Source organism: Rhinopithecus roxellana, chromosome 19 (genome assembly GCF_007565055.1).
Source record: "Rhinopithecus roxellana isolate Shanxi Qingling chromosome 19, ASM756505v1, whole genome shotgun sequence".
Classification (NCBI taxonomy): domain Eukaryota; kingdom Metazoa; phylum Chordata; class Mammalia; order Primates; family Cercopithecidae; genus Rhinopithecus; species Rhinopithecus roxellana.
In genome coordinates, this window is record NC_044567.1 from 75,069,687 (window position 1) to 75,084,870 (window position 15,184).

Consider the following 15,184-nt stretch of genomic DNA (forward strand, 5'->3'; position numbering starts at 1 on the left):
AGGCACATGGTGCAGGCTGTCAATGGATCTACCATTCTAGTCAGGAGGATGGTGGTCCTCTTCTCACAGCTCCACTAGGCAGTGCCCAAGGAGGGGGTTTCTATGTGGGGGCCTTGACCCATATTTCCCTTGTGCACTCTCCTAGCAGAGGCTCTCCATGAGGGCCTTGCCCTGTAGCAAACTTCTGCCTGGACATCCAGGTGTTTCCATACATCCTCCGAAATCTAGGCAGAGATTCCCAAATGTCAATTCTTGACGTCTGTGCACCTGCAGGCTCAACACCACATGGAAGCTGCCAAGGCTTGGGGCTTGCATCCTCTGAAACCATGGCCCGAGCTCTAAATTGGTGACTTTTAGCCATGGCTAGAGTGGCTTGGATGCAGGTCACCAAGTCCCTAGGCTGCATATAGCAGGGAGACCTTGGGCCTGGCCCAGGAAACCATTTTTTCCTCCTAGGCCTCTGGGCCTGTGATGAGAGGTGCTGCCATGAAGGTCTCTGACATGCCCTGGAGACATTTTCCCCATTGTCTTGGTAATTAACGTTCAGCTCCTAGTTACTTATTTCTGCAGCTGACTTGAATTTCTCCACAGAAAATGGGTTTTTCTTTTCTATCACATTGTCAGCCTGCAAATTTTCCAAACCTTTATGCTCTGCTTCCCCTTAAATGCTTTGATGCTTAGAAATTTCTTCTGACAGATACCCTAAATCATCTCTCTCACGTTCAATATTCCACAGATCTCTAGGTCAGGGGCAGAATGCTGCCAGTCTCTTTGCTAAAGCATAGCAAACATGACCTTTACTCCAGTTCCCAATAAGTTCCTCATCTCCTCTGAGACCACCTCAGTGTGGACTTCATTGCCCATATCACTATCAGCATTTTGGTCAAAGTCATTCAACAAGTCTCTAGGAAGTTCCAAACTTTACCACATCTTACTGTATTCTGAGCCCTCCAAGTTTCTAGGAAGCTCCAAACTTTCCCACATTTTCCTATCTTCTTCTGAGCCCTCCAAACTGTTTCAATTTCTGCCTGTTACTCAGTTCCAAAGTCACTTTCACATTTTTGGTATCCTTATAGCAGCACTCCATTCTACCATTACCAATGTACTGTAATAGTCTGTTCTCACACTGCTAATAAAGACATACCCAAGACCAGGTAATTTATAAAAGAAAGAGGTTTAGTTGACTCACAGTTTAACATGGCTAAGAAGGCCTCAGGAAACTTACAATCATGGTGGAAAGGGAAGCAAACACATCCTTCTTCACATGGCGGCAGGATGGAGAAGTGCTGAGCAAAAGGGGGAAAAGCATTTTATTAAACCATCAGATCTTGTGAGAACTTTCTATTAGGAGAACAGCAACATGTGAGTAACCATCCCCGTGATTCTGTTACCTCCCACTGGGTCCCTCTCATGACATGTAGGGATTATGGGTACTGCAATTCAGATGAGATTTGGGTGGAGACACAGCCAAACCATATCAGTGCCCATACCTACCATGGTCCTCTTTCCTCTTCTAACCTTTCTTGATGTCTCCTTGTGCTTCTCTCTCTTGCGAATATCAATGGCATTTATGTCCAGAATTACCCCTTTGCATGCCAATTCCCACGGAAACTCCAGAAAGGGAGGGAGATACCTAAAATAGTTCAGGCTGTGCTCCTCTCAGAAGTCTTCTGATAGGGGAAAAAGAGAGGCTATGTCCACATCTGCCTGGGAAGCCAGCAATCAATCAGAGGAATGCTGAAATGAATTAGTGAATAGATTCAAAATTGGTTAATATTCTACAAGGCAATAAACCTTAACCTGTGGGGGATAACCTTTTCTATCAGACAGAAATCATTGGTATTGTTGTTGGATAAGAATAATATACATTGTTCTCTTATCTAAATAATTTACCTTGTATACCACAATATGATAGGGCTAAGAGATGGCCAGGCAGCTCATGCAGGGAGAAGTCTTGGTTGCATTTTTTGTTGTGAACATTCAGGAATCCTGAAACTAGCAGCTACTTTTCTTTCATTATAGACGTTGCATGGCTCAGGGCTGCCGCACCTCAGAGGTGACCTTGATGCTTTAAGGCTAGGCTTGGAACCAGTGTCATCATTCCCACTCACGGTCCTCACACTTACACTCTGAAGTTGTAGTCAAGTCGGAGAGTGGAGCCCCAGAGGTTACCCATGGGCTTAGAATGGCATCCCACTTGTAGAATTTTAAAGTTGGGCGGGGCCTTTGAAGTTAGATGGACTCAAGGCTCTGAGGAGACCTGGGGCTTCCAGGAGGTGCTTTAAGGGTTCCACATGTAATCAAGGGGTTTTGGGAGAACAATAAAAGTTTAAATTGCCTGAGGAACTGTTATAACCCATTTACATGTTTTATATTGGAATTCTATGCATAATTTTGAGAAATGAGCTCAGCTGCTTAAAAAAGCAAAGCAAAACTTCATCTATTCCCCTACCTTTCATTTTGCCCCAATGCATATTTACTGAGCATCTCCACTGAGTAAGAAATGTAGCTGAGTTGGGCAGGGCAGAGCAGGTCTCAAGGGACTTAAAATCTATAGGGTGGCAGTGTTGTTAAGGCAGACACATAAATAATTATGATGTGGTAGGAATATTAGAATTGAAGAAATGGAGGCTGAGAGGAGTTAAATGATTTACGCATGGCCACATTATCAGTGGGTGACTCAATTAGGATGACAATCTACTCATTGTGTGTACCCATTCTGTTAGACCTCCCTGCCCCCCAGTAAGGTCCTGAAATGGATACTGTTAAAGTATATATAATTTTCACGGAGTTAAAAGTATGAATTCTACACAAATATAAAGGGAACATGTGTAAAAGATTTTATTCAACTTTAGTAATGAGAGAACCGGTAAGACATTAGTAGTTCAAAAGGAATTTCAAAGAAGGGAGATTTATAGTTGATCAGTCAAAGGAATGCTGAAATGAATTAGTGAATAGATTCAAAATTGGTTAATATTCTACAAGGCAATAAACTTTAACCTGTGGGGGATAACCTTTTCTATCAGACAAAAATCATTGGTATTGTTGTTGGATAAGAATAATATACATTGTTCTGTTATCTAAATAATTTACCTTGTACACCACAATATGATCATGATTAGATTAAAATGTTATGTTAGCCAGTTCTAGCAGCTATAACAAAATGCCATAAACTGGGTGGCTTAAACAGCAAACACTCATTTGTTTATTTATTTTGAGACGGAGTCTCACTCTTGTCACCCGGGTGGAGTGCAGTGGCGTGATCTCGGCTCATTGCAGTCTCTGCTTCCTGGGTTCAAGTGATTCTCCTGCCCCTCCCAAGTAGCCTCCCAAGTAGCTGGGATTACAGGCACCCACCCCAATGCCCAGCTAATTTTTTGTATTTTTAATAGAGATGGGGTTTCACCATGTCAGTCAGGCTGGTCTTGAACTCCTGACCTCAGGTGATCTACCTGCTTCGGCCTCCCAAAGTGCTGGGATTACAGGCGTGAGCCACCTCACCTGGGCTGTTTTTTTTTTTTTTAGACGGACTCTCACTCTCGCCCAGGCTGGAGTGCAGTGGTGCTATCTCGGCTCACTGTGAGCTCTGCCTCCTGGGTTCACACCATTCTCCTGCCTCAGCCTCCTGAGTAGCTGGGACTACAGGTGCCTGCCACCACGCCTAGCTAATTTTTTGTATTTTAATAGAGATGGGGTTTCTCCGTGTTAGCCAGGATGGTCTTGATCTTCTGACCTCGTGATCCGCCCGCCTCGGCCTCCCAAAGTGCTAGGATTACAGGCGTGAGCCACTGCTCCCGGCCTTTTTTTTTTTTTTTTTTTTTTTTAATTAAAGAATAATATACAATGTTCTCATCACGAATCATTTCTCTTTTGTTTTTTTTGAGACAGAATCTCGCACTATTGCCCGGGGTTGGAGTGCAGTGGTGATCATTTCCATTTTTATGGTTTTCGATAGGTCAACATCTACTCTTACAGTATTGTAAAATATCCTGATTAATAGAAGCCAAACAATAGGTAAATACTCTTAGAAAATCAGATAATCCCTAAGCATGGTGGGACAGCTAGTCAACACTCTGCATTACATTGAAAGGACATTTGTATTTTCTTTGCCTTTCCTTTCTTTTTCTTTCCTTCCTTCTTTTTCTTTCTTTCCTTCTTTCTCTTTCTTTCTCTTTCTTTCTTTCTTTCTTTCTTTCTTTCTTTCTTTCTTTCTTTCTTTCTTTCTTTCTTTCTTTCTTTCTTTCTTCTCTCTCTCTCTCTCTCTCTCTCTCTCTCTCTCTCTCTCTCTCCTTCCTTCTTTCCCTCCCTCCCTCCCTCCCTCCCTCCCTTCCTTCCTTCCTTCCTTCCTTCCTTCCTTCCTTCCTTCCTTTCTTTTCTCTCTTTCTCTTTCTTTCTTTTTCTGAGATGGAGTCTCACTCTGTCACCCAGGCTAGAGTGCAGTGGCATGATCTCACCTAACTTCAGCCTCTGCCTCCCTGGTTCAAGTGATTCTCCTGCCTCAGCTTTCTGATTAGCTGGGACTACAGGCACACACCACCATGCCCGGCTAATTTTTGTACTTTTTAGCAGAGATGAGGTTTCACCATGTTGGCCAGCTGGTCTCAAACTCCTGAACTCAAGTGATCCGCCTGCCTCGTCCTCCCAAAGTGCTGGAATTACAGGCACGAGCCATCACGCCCGGCCACAATTTTTCTTTACAATATTGTGTGTGTGTTTGTGTGTATACACTCATTTTCTGAGTGTGTTTTTGTCCAGGCGTTGGGAAGGAGGGAATTCAGTCACACTGTAATAAAATGAATGGAGACCGCTAAATGAGAAGTTTTGGGGACACTGGGAAAACATCTCAATGGTCAGGCTGATTTCTCCAAAATACGTTTGCTGGCCTTACCAGCTAGGTGCAAAGAAGTCCCTTTAGAAAACAGCATGAAGGAGCTGTCAGGGTAACTGGGTCATGGGGAGGAACAGATCCCTCACATTCTGCTCCTTATATTGGAAAAAACCTCCCTAAGGCACTGCAGGAGGCAGGGTTCACCTGGTTGGAGCAGGAATGCTGAGCTAGGCAATTAGAGAGGACAATGGCTTCTGTCTAAGCAGATGCCTGGGTTTGGCTTCCTGGCTGAGCTTCTCAAGGTGGTGTTGATTTTCCTGGTTGTTCCTGCTCCTCCTCCTAGCCTTTGCTGTGTCCTTTGACAGTATGAGGACTGTTCACATTTGAATAGCACCTTATAGTGTACCAAGTGCTTCCCCTTACCTCACTGAATTTTTGTACAAATCCTGTGAGACAGATATTGTCATCCCATAGAGGCTAGTTGAGTTGCCCAAGGTCATGAAGTAGTTAGTAGAAGAACATTCAAAATTCAAGCACAGACCTTCCAACTCTAAAATTCCATGTTCTTTCAGTGTATATCGGTCAGCCTTTTCTAACATTTCTGCACTTCCTCCTAGAGCATTTTATGGTTGGATTCCAAGATATATGCATTGAGAAGCTTGAGAAGATTTCAGATTTGCTTTTCTTTTGCCAGCCAGTGGGAGACTGCCACCGAAGTCACCCCGCCCTCCATGCCCCCACTGTATTTAGGCTGTGTGTTAATGTCAGTACATCTGGCCTTGGATCCCCTGTGCAGTGGCTGTGAATATCACCAGAATGACTGAAGAGGGAATACATTGCCGTTTTTCTGGGCCTCAGAGATATTTTCATTTGCACAATGTAGGTGTCAAACCAGTTCTTAATTAAAGCCTTTCCATCAGTTACCATCTGAGAGTTGGGTCCATGGCTGAGCCTTGCCCTATCACTTGTTACCACTGTGGCCTCATCAGTTGAGAGTGGTGATGAGCTTCTCCTGATTTTCCTCCTCCTCCTTCTTCCTTACCAATAACCTGTATTTGGTAGATGTCTGTGGTATGGTTAGGGTGTATTTGTGTGCACCTGAGAGCTGTGAACCTGGACATTGGGAAAGTTGGGAAGGATGGGGCAGGTAAGTACCTTCACTGAGCCAAATCTGGTGCTAATGCCGTCGTCTGTCTGTTGCAGGGCCCAACATCTGTACCACGCGAGGTGTGAGCTCCTGCCAGCAGTGCCTGGCTGTGAGCCCCATGTGTGCCTGGTGCTCTGATGAGGTAAGGAGCAGATACCAGACCTTGTTTCTTCTCCAGACTAAGCTGCTTTTGTGCACAAACAGACCCATGAAGTTACCATCTCCCTCTTGAATACACATACCCCTTGTCCCTTCTAAGCAAAACTTTGATGAATTTTTCCCATTGATGGATGGTGAGGAGCTGTCATGGGGATGTTGCTAGGAATACTCTCCTGAGTCTACCATATAGCCCCTTGCCCTTGCCAGTTTGGCTGGACCTCCTGTCCTCTCTGTAACCATTGCTGCCCTTTCTCACACTTTGCTTGCTTTTTTTCCTAAGAAAAATAGTTTATTTTTAATTTTTTGGTAGAGACAGAGTCTTACTATGTTGCCCAGGCTGGTCTCAAACTCCTAGACTTGAGAGATCCTCCCACCTTGGCCTCCCAGTGTGCTGGGATTTCATGTGTGAGCCACCGTGCCCAGCCCATTGCTTGCATTTCTTGGGGTGGAATATCCCAGGGAAGCAGGTGTCAGGTCTCAAAAGGAGAGGCAGCAAGGGGTATAGGTACAGATGGGGTTGGGAGGGGGTGCTGGCTTACTTCTTTTTCCTAGAGGTTAAAAAAGGCAAATAGAAGAGGAATCTTGTGCTTGTGTGTGTGGATGTTTAGTCAGAAGATCTTTTGTCTTCCCTTTTTGATGATTGGGCCACACGGCTTTACATTTTTCTTTCTCTTCTTCTTTCCTTCCTTCTCAGAGGTGTTGAGGAAAGGAGCCGGGCCCACTTGGTGAGGACGGAAGGGGGACAGGAAAGGGTTAGTTGTGTCTAGGCAGAGGGTTTATTGTGTCTGGGGCCCTAGGGAATGAGTGTGTCTGAGGGAATGGCTATGTTTGTGGCTGGGATGGAAATTTGGAGCTGGCAAGAGCTGATGGGGTGGGGGTGGGAGATGAATGTGGTTGGAGAGATTCGGTGATTATAGAGTCTGAGGCTGAGTCACTGGCCCGGCCAGCAGGTGGTTACCTGAGTTCCTGGCCTGGCTGCGGCTCAGCTACCTGAGGCATCCTCTCTGTCCCACAGCAAGTCCCAGCCCTCTCCAGTTTTATGACCACTCCAATCCAGCCCCTCAGTCTCTCTGCTTCTTTTCCAGATCCACTGAGTTTCCTAAAAAGGCAACCTCCCTGGCCGGCTGGGGGGAGGGGTGGGTGCTGGGAGGCTGTGTTTATCACCGGCCAGGAGGGCTGCCAGAGCAGCAGAGGCCAGCTCCGCACGTTGCTTTGGCCTCTTTGCTGTTCAGCACGGGAACTGCTTCCAGAGGCAGCTGCCCAACATCTGGGCCACATTGACTTCATTTAGCAAATGAAACCTTCCCTGGGGCTAGGGAAGGGGAGTAAGGGGGAATAGATGAGTCCTTCTCCTCCACCCCCGCAGATTCTCCTCCCCTCTGGGCTGAGCGGGCTGCTCAGTGTGATGTAGCCTGCTCCCTCCTCATTTGCTATGTCCTCCTTCCTCCCATCGTGATATTACTAAAGCTTCTTTTACCAGGAAGTTGCAATTCTGCAACTGAATGCTGGAAGAAGGGAGAGCTGAATGGGGAGGGGGCCTTGAGTAGCCCAAAGCCTTCAGGAACAGAGGAACGTCAGGACAGAAGCCCTAGTGTCACTCAAAGGGTGCTTCCATCTTTTCCTCCTTCCCTCCTTTCCAACCCAAAGCAAGAGAAAATGCAGGCATCTCTGGCCCAGAGAAGCTGGGGAAAAAGAAAACTTACTTGGAGGGTCTGTCCTGCTCCCTATCCCCCATTTTTCATCCCTCTTGATCTGCATAGGGACTAGCCATGCAGCTGAGGTGGGCTGAGGCCTGAACAGACAAAGCCCTTAGGTCACGTAACCAGATTTCAAAGATGCAAATGTAGAATATTTATGGGTGACTGTTGTGCTCCTTGTCCCCTGGCAGGCCTGGGGAGGGCAGAGGGAAAGGTGCAGGGTAGATCAGAGCATGACGTAGGACCAGCCTAGGAATGAGGGGTGCAGTCAGCCAGGAAATGGGCGCAGCTAGGACCAAAGAAAACAAATGGAGGGAGGTAGAAAGTCCAGTAAGATATTCCCTGGGAGAATGGCATATAAGCATGAAAGGAGGCGGGGCCGAGGTTAGTGAAGGACTACAACGATCCCTGAGCAAGAGGGAGGAGGGAGAGAAGGAAGGGTGGGACAGAATGTGGTGACCAGGGAGGGTTGGGAGGTGGGAATCCTGGACTGTAACCTGAACAGAAATGCTATTTTGTTCCTGAGAGGAGCGGGGCTTCCCCTGGATAGGCTAAGTTTAACTGCTGAAAATGCTTTGGACATTGACTTCAAAAAACTAAAGGTGAACAGTCTGGTCCGTTTTGTAGGTAATTTGTCAAATAATCAAACCCTGGAGAGCCCTCTGTTCTTCTTCTTCCCCTGAGTTGGCTGTTCCAGGCAAGCTGGCAGTGCCTGGAAAAACAACTGGTTGGGCTCGGTTTTCCCCTTGGTCCTAGAGGACTGGAGCTCTTGGGTGTGTATAGTGAGAGCTTGGCTGGGTAAGAGGAAAACATAGCCAACATGGATGAGCACGGAGTTTTGGGCCCATGTGCATAGGGTGTGTTCTTGGAGGGTTGGATACTGACACGGGTTGGGGTGGTGTGCTCTCTCTGGTCTGTAAATCTAGCAAAGAGGCTGGCTTCAACTCGTGGTCTTAGTCTCAGCAGTGCCATGCTGGAGTCTAGAACCTCCCAAACTCATTTGGTATTGAGAATTGCCTGGAGTGCTTGTTAAAAATAGAGGTTCCCAGGATGGACCATGGGTTTATTACATCAGAATGGGTTGTTATGATAGCAAGTTTGACAAACATTGCTAATTGAAGGGCCACTGGGATTGGGGTCAAGGTGGATGGAGGTGGAGTTAAGGTTGCCAAATAATACAGAACATCCAGCCTGGTGCCTGTAGTCCCACTCAGGAGGCTAGGGTGGGAGGATTCTCTGAGCCTACGATTTTGAGGCCGTAGTGCACCATGATCATGTCTGTTAATAGACACTGCACTCTAGGCTGGGTAACATAGGGAGATCCTGTCTCTAAAAAATAAATCTAAAATGCAGAACATCTATTTAAATTTGAATTAAACAAAAAATAACTTTTAGTATAAGTATGTCCCAAATATTTGCTAAATTTGGCAACCCTACAGTGGAGGGATATACTAGGAATTCTTTTTTTTTTTTTTTTTTTTTTTGAGACGGAGTCTCGCTATCACCCAGGCTGGAGTGCAGTGGCCGGATCTCAGCTCACCGCAAGCTCCGCCTCCCAGGTTCACGCCATTCTCCTGCCTCAGCCTCCCGAGTAGCTGGGACTACAGGTGCCCGCCACATCGCCCAGCTAGTTTTTTGTATTTTTTAGTAGAGACAGGCTTTCACCATGTTAGCCAGGATGGTCTCGATCTCCTGACCTCGTGATCCACCCGTCTCGGCCTCCCAAAGTGCTGGGATTACAGGCTTGAGCCACCGCACCCGGCCTAGGAATTCTTATATAAGCCTGAGTACACCCTGGAAGATGGGCCAGCTTCCCACTTAGCCTGATAACCAAGGGTGACAGAGGAAGAAGGGGTTTGAGTCTAGCAAAGTAGAGGAAGACTCTAATAGGATTTCCTTCTCATTTTCTTCTCTGCAACTGCAGGACAAGATATAGGCCATGATTTACATTTCTTTGTAATCACAAACATAATTTTATTCTGACTTGTCTTCTTTCTATTTATTTTTAATCTGGAGGATAAATGTTCATCTTGAGAGTTTTGCTCCAACTTATTATTATAAAAGGAAGTATAATACTAAGAGTGCTCCTCTCCTTGTAAACAATGAAATGTGAATACCAACAACTATAAACAAAAATGCTTCATGTTCCTCCCCTCCTCCTTTCTGCCCTCTTTATTCTTTTCTCTTTACATGTTCAAATGATTTCTTGTCCTCACCAGATGAGTTAATCAAGACAACAATGGATGGGAGTTGTTTTGGTGGCGCTTGGGGGTAAAAAATGTACTGGGGCATATCGACTCTCCCTCTCCAAGAAAACAGTATGAAATAATAGTAGTTAACTGTAAAAAAGAGTTACCTGCTGGGTGCAGTGTCTCACTCTTATAATCCCAGCACTTTGGGAGGCCAAGGTGGGCAGATCACTTGAGGTCAGGAGTTTGAAACCAGCCTGACCAACATGGTGAAACCCTGTCTCTACTAAAAATACAAAATTAGCTGGGTGTGGTGGCGTGTGCCTGTAATCCCAGCTACTAGGGAGGCTGACGCAGGAGAATGGCTTGAACCTGGGAGGTGGAGGTTGCAGTGAGCCGAGATCGCACCATTGCACTACTCCAGCCTAGACAACAAGAGTGAAACTCCATCTTAAAAAAAAAAAAAAAGAGAAAGAGTCACCTTATATTTGCATTTATTTGTTTATACTATATCCTAAAGCAGGGACCCCAATTCCCGGTCCATGGCCTATTAGGAACCAGGCTGCACAGCAGGAGGTCAGCAGCAAGGGAGTGAGCGTTACCGCCTGAGCTCCGCCTTCTGTCAGATCTGCTGTGGCATTAGATTCTCATAGGAGCTCAAACCCTACTGTGAACTGCGCATGGGAGGGATCTAGGTTGTTCACTCCTTATGAGAATCAAACTAATGCCTGATGATCTGGGGTGGAACAGTTTCATTCTGAAACAATCCCCACCTCCCTGTCCATGGAAAAATTGTCTTCCATGAAACCAGTCCCTGGTGTCAAAAAGTTGGGGACCTCTGTCCTATACTGGATTTCAGTATAATTAACTTATATTGAGATTTTTCTATTTTGAAAGCATTTCACATTCACAGTCTTTTACTTCCTGACCAACCCTGTGAAATAGGCAGGATAATGACAACTATTCATGTTGTACTTTCCCAGTTTCCAAAATGGGATTAATGGAGAATGGTACTAAGAGCATGTGTCACCCTCCCAGGAGAGGGAGGTAATTCAGCCAGCTTGCAGGGTGCTGGCTGGAACTTCCCACCTCTGTGCTCAGGCCCTTCCCCTGGGTCTTGGCTATTTTTGCCCTTTTTGTGTAACATCCGGTTTCCCTGGGAACTGAAACTTTAATATCCACCCCTCCCCCTTCTAGCTTTCTCCCTGCATAACCTGGTGATATTCCTTCTACCTTCTCAGCCTGGGTTACCAAGAAAGGGAATGTTGCCCAAGTATGTTGAGGTCACTGCCTTGGTGCTCTTCTGGAGCAGGGCTCTCGTGGAGAGCTTGGCTGACAAGCAGGCCTGTTATATTCCTGACCTCTGATGTCAGCAACCACAGAGGGAGGGAGGGAGGCAGTTTTGTTTTTCAGTGTTTAATTTTTCTAAGGAAACTCATAACAAACCATTAGGACTGTCAGCACATCTTAGCGCTTCAAACCCTCTTCTCATTAGGACCACCACATTAGAAAATAGGAGTCAGGAAACTCCCGTCTAATGCATTCTCTCGCTCTGCTGATGGAGCCTGAAGATGCATGATGGCCTTGCTGCCCTCATCCAGTTTGCTGGGCTCCCATCCCTGCTGTCTTTTTCAGCATCTGTCTTGGTCCTGGAAAGGATCCGCTCCTCACTGCATTCTGATTTCTCCACTGCCTTTTTGGGAAGGTTTTCTCCCTGGGGCGTTGTGGGCAGCTGGAATCAGAGATAAGATTGGGACTTTTTTGAGCAAGAGAAAGACTGCTTCCGAGGAGGAAGGGGTAGGAGAGGTGGGCAGGGACAACAGGAGTCTGGGCACAAAACCTGAAGTGCCCAAGCTCTCCCCATGTCATTCCGTCCTCAGCCACAGCTGGGCACAGGGGAGATTTTCATCTTCCTCAGAGTTGTGGGAGGTCTATGATGTCCCTGTTGGAGTATTTGCCACCAGGAAGGTTAAGTCTCATTCAGTGATTTCCATTGCTGAGGCTAGTTCCCTGCCTGTATACCTGTGAAGCTGAGAGAGAAAGAAAGAAAGAAGCTGCTGGCTTCCGGAAACTACTTACTTCTTGCCTGGGCCAGGGTAGTTCTCATGCTGTTGGTGTTGCTCATGTCCCCATCCACGTGGGGAAGGCTTCAGCCCATAAAAGGGGGATCGGACTGGAGAGGGAGAGAGACCTTAAGCACTGGGAAGGGTTTTGGGTTACAGGGTTTTTTGTTTTTGTTTTGAGATGGGGTCTTACACTGTCACCTAGACTGGGGTGCAGTGGTGTGATCCTGGCTCACTGCAACCTCCGCCTCCCTGGCTCAAGTGATCCTTCCACTTCAGCCGCCTGAGTAGCTGAGATTCCAGGTGTGCACTACCATGCCCAGATAATCTTTGTATTTTTAGTAGAGACAGGGTTTCGCCCTGTGGCCCGGGGTGGTCTGGAACTCTTGAGCTCAAGTGATCCACCCGTGTCGGCCTCCCACAGCGCTGGGATTACAGGCATGAGTCACCGCACCCGGCTGGTTACAGGGCTTTTGAGTATGAATGGCTCCTTGTGACCCAGTCCCTCTCCTGGCATTATGGCTGCCAGGTTGCTTGAGGAGGCTGAGGAGGCAGATGTCATCCATCCTTCTCCATCCCTCGTACATGCCCATCTTGCATCCTGTTCCCTACCTGGGGCATTCTCTGTTGTGGCTCCTCCTAGGACCATTCCTTCCACACTCCTCCTTTTCCATGCTTTGACTCTCACTCTATATGGAATGTAATAAAGCTTATTTTATGAGGATAATTACAGTCAGACAATCTAGCTGGCCTCTCAGTTCTGCCACTTCCTAGCTCTGCAACTTTGAGCAAATTCCTTAACTTCTCTAAGCCTCAGATTCCTTACCTGTAAGATTGGGTTCCTCATTTGTGAAGTCTCTAAACCTTAGGTTTCTCCCTTATAAAATATAATAGTTCCAGCATTATGGAACTGTCAGGCAGGCAGATTGCAATAATCCATGTAAAGTGCTCACCGTGGTGCGTGACATACAGTAAGTGCTCAATAAATGTCAACACTAATTGTTCTGGGATATTAGTGTGGGTTATCCAGCAGACATTTGGAAGTGCTTATGGGGGATGTGGGTAGGAGTGGAGCTGGGGAGAGCCCGAAGGCCTAGATGTTGTGAAATAGGTCCAGGGAGGGGTTTTCCAGCTTGCTGGCTGGTCCCCTCAACCTGGCAAGGAGCCCTCATAGACATGCACCCACACAGCATTGGCTAAATTGGCTGAATGTCAGAGCCGGAAGGGACTGAAAACACCATGTCATCTAACTACCTTGTTGAACAGGTGAGGATACAAAATGATATATCTGAGGTCACGTGACTAGTCACTGGCAGGCCTAGGAATGATCCTCTTTCCTGATTTTCGGTGTTCTTTCCAGTGTGGCCCCCACTCAATACTCAGGTGTAATCACACAGAGCCTCAGGGGCTGTGGGTTTTGGAAGGGTACTCAGTTTGTTCTTTGTCCAGGGTGAAGGAGGAAGCTGAAGTGATAGGATGGGCTCCGGTTAGGAGCCTGGCATCATGGTATTTTCCCATGTTCCCAAGTTTGTGGAGTTTATTCATAATTAGCTTATCCAGGAAGTACTTGTCAAGCATCTCATAGCAATAGCTCACATTTCCTGAGCACTTCCTCTGTGCCAGGTGCTGTCCTATGCATTTTATGTAGATTGTCTTATTTAGCCTGTATGACATGCCTGTGAGGGAGGTACCATAATTACTATTATTTTAAGTAAATTTTATTGTGGGAAAATACACATAACATAGAATTTACCATCTTAACTATTTTTTTTTTTTTGTGAGATCAAGTCTTGCTCTGTTGCCCAGGCTGGAGTGGAGTGGCATGATCTCGGCTCACTGCAACCTCCACCTCCAAGGTTCAAACAATTCTCCTGCCTCAGTCTCCCAAGTAGCTGGGACTATAGGTGCACGCTACCACACCTGGCTAATTTTTGTATTTTCAGTAGAGACAGGGTTTCACTAGGTTGGCCAGGCAGGTTTCGAACTCCTGACCTGAGGTGATCCGTCCACCTCGGCCTCCCAAAGTGCTGGGATTACAGGCATAAGCAACTGGGCCTGGCCCATCTTAACCATTTTTAAGCATACAGTTCAGTGGCATGAAACACATTCATAATGTCATGAAACCCATCACCACTATCTATCTCCTTAACTCTTTTCATCTTATAAAACTGAAACTCTATACCCATTAAACAGTAATTCTCTATTCCTCCCAGTCCCTGGAAACTGCTATTCTACTTTTTGACTCTGTGATTTTGATTACTCTTAAGTACTGAAGGAGGGACTGTTATTATGTTCATGTTACAGCTGAGGAAACTAGGCTTGGAGGAATTAGGTGACTTGCATTAGTAAGCAGTTGTAAGTGCAATGCTGAATTTACTCCTGTGCCCTTAGCCCTGACTCTCTCCTGCCTCCTTACACTGCCTTTCCCTATCATGTTTGTGGTAAGTCCTAGATTGGATGCTGGGAATTGAGAGGGGCCAAGACACACATAGTCCCTGACTTCATGGATCTCATAGCCTAGCCTGTGTCGAACACAGTAGCTTCCAAACTGTTTTGAAACCTACAGAAAGAAACACATTGTACTGGGTATGGTTATTTATTATACGTGTTATTCCCCACTCTCCAACAATACGAGAGTTTCACAAAACAACACTTTGACTATTTGTACACTTTGATATTTTCTATTCTATTCTATTGTATTTTATTTAACAAAATGATGGTTGACACCTGCTAAATTGATTTTGGGACCCACAAGTGTGTTGCATTCCACAGTTAAAAAATGCTGGTCTACCAGGCGTCTTACTGGACAGGCTCTCTTTCTAGCTACAACTCCATAAATAGGCCTTTCTGATGTCTCAATTTCTCTTTCCTTTTTCTTTTTTTTTTTCGGTAGAGCCAGGGTCTAGCTATGTTGTCCAGGCTGGTCTTGAACTCTTGGCCTCAAGCAGTCCTCATGCCTTGGCCTCCCAAAATATCAATTTCCCCTTTCTGTAAAATGGTCCTAAGGGATTATCCCAGGAAAGACCAAACCAATTTGTTTATGATCCAAGTATGGGGTAAACTCTTAGCTATTGGGAAGTGGTAGGGCCTGCAGGAGGCAG

At 46.1% G+C, this 15,184-nt stretch overlaps 1 protein-coding gene across 2 annotated transcripts in view; it reads left to right on the forward strand.

Annotated features, from left to right (window-relative positions):
- ITGB3 (integrin subunit beta 3) overlaps window positions 1-15,184 on the forward strand; it is a 61,182-nt gene that overhangs the window by 15,014 nt on the left and 30,984 nt on the right. For both annotated transcript variants that reach the window (XM_010363525.2, XM_010363526.2), the window contains exon 2: window positions 6,032-6,117. In XM_010363525.2, the coding sequence (XP_010361827.1) occupies window positions 6,032-6,117 (86 nt within the window). The remainder of the gene's footprint in view (window positions 1-6,031; window positions 6,118-15,184) is intronic.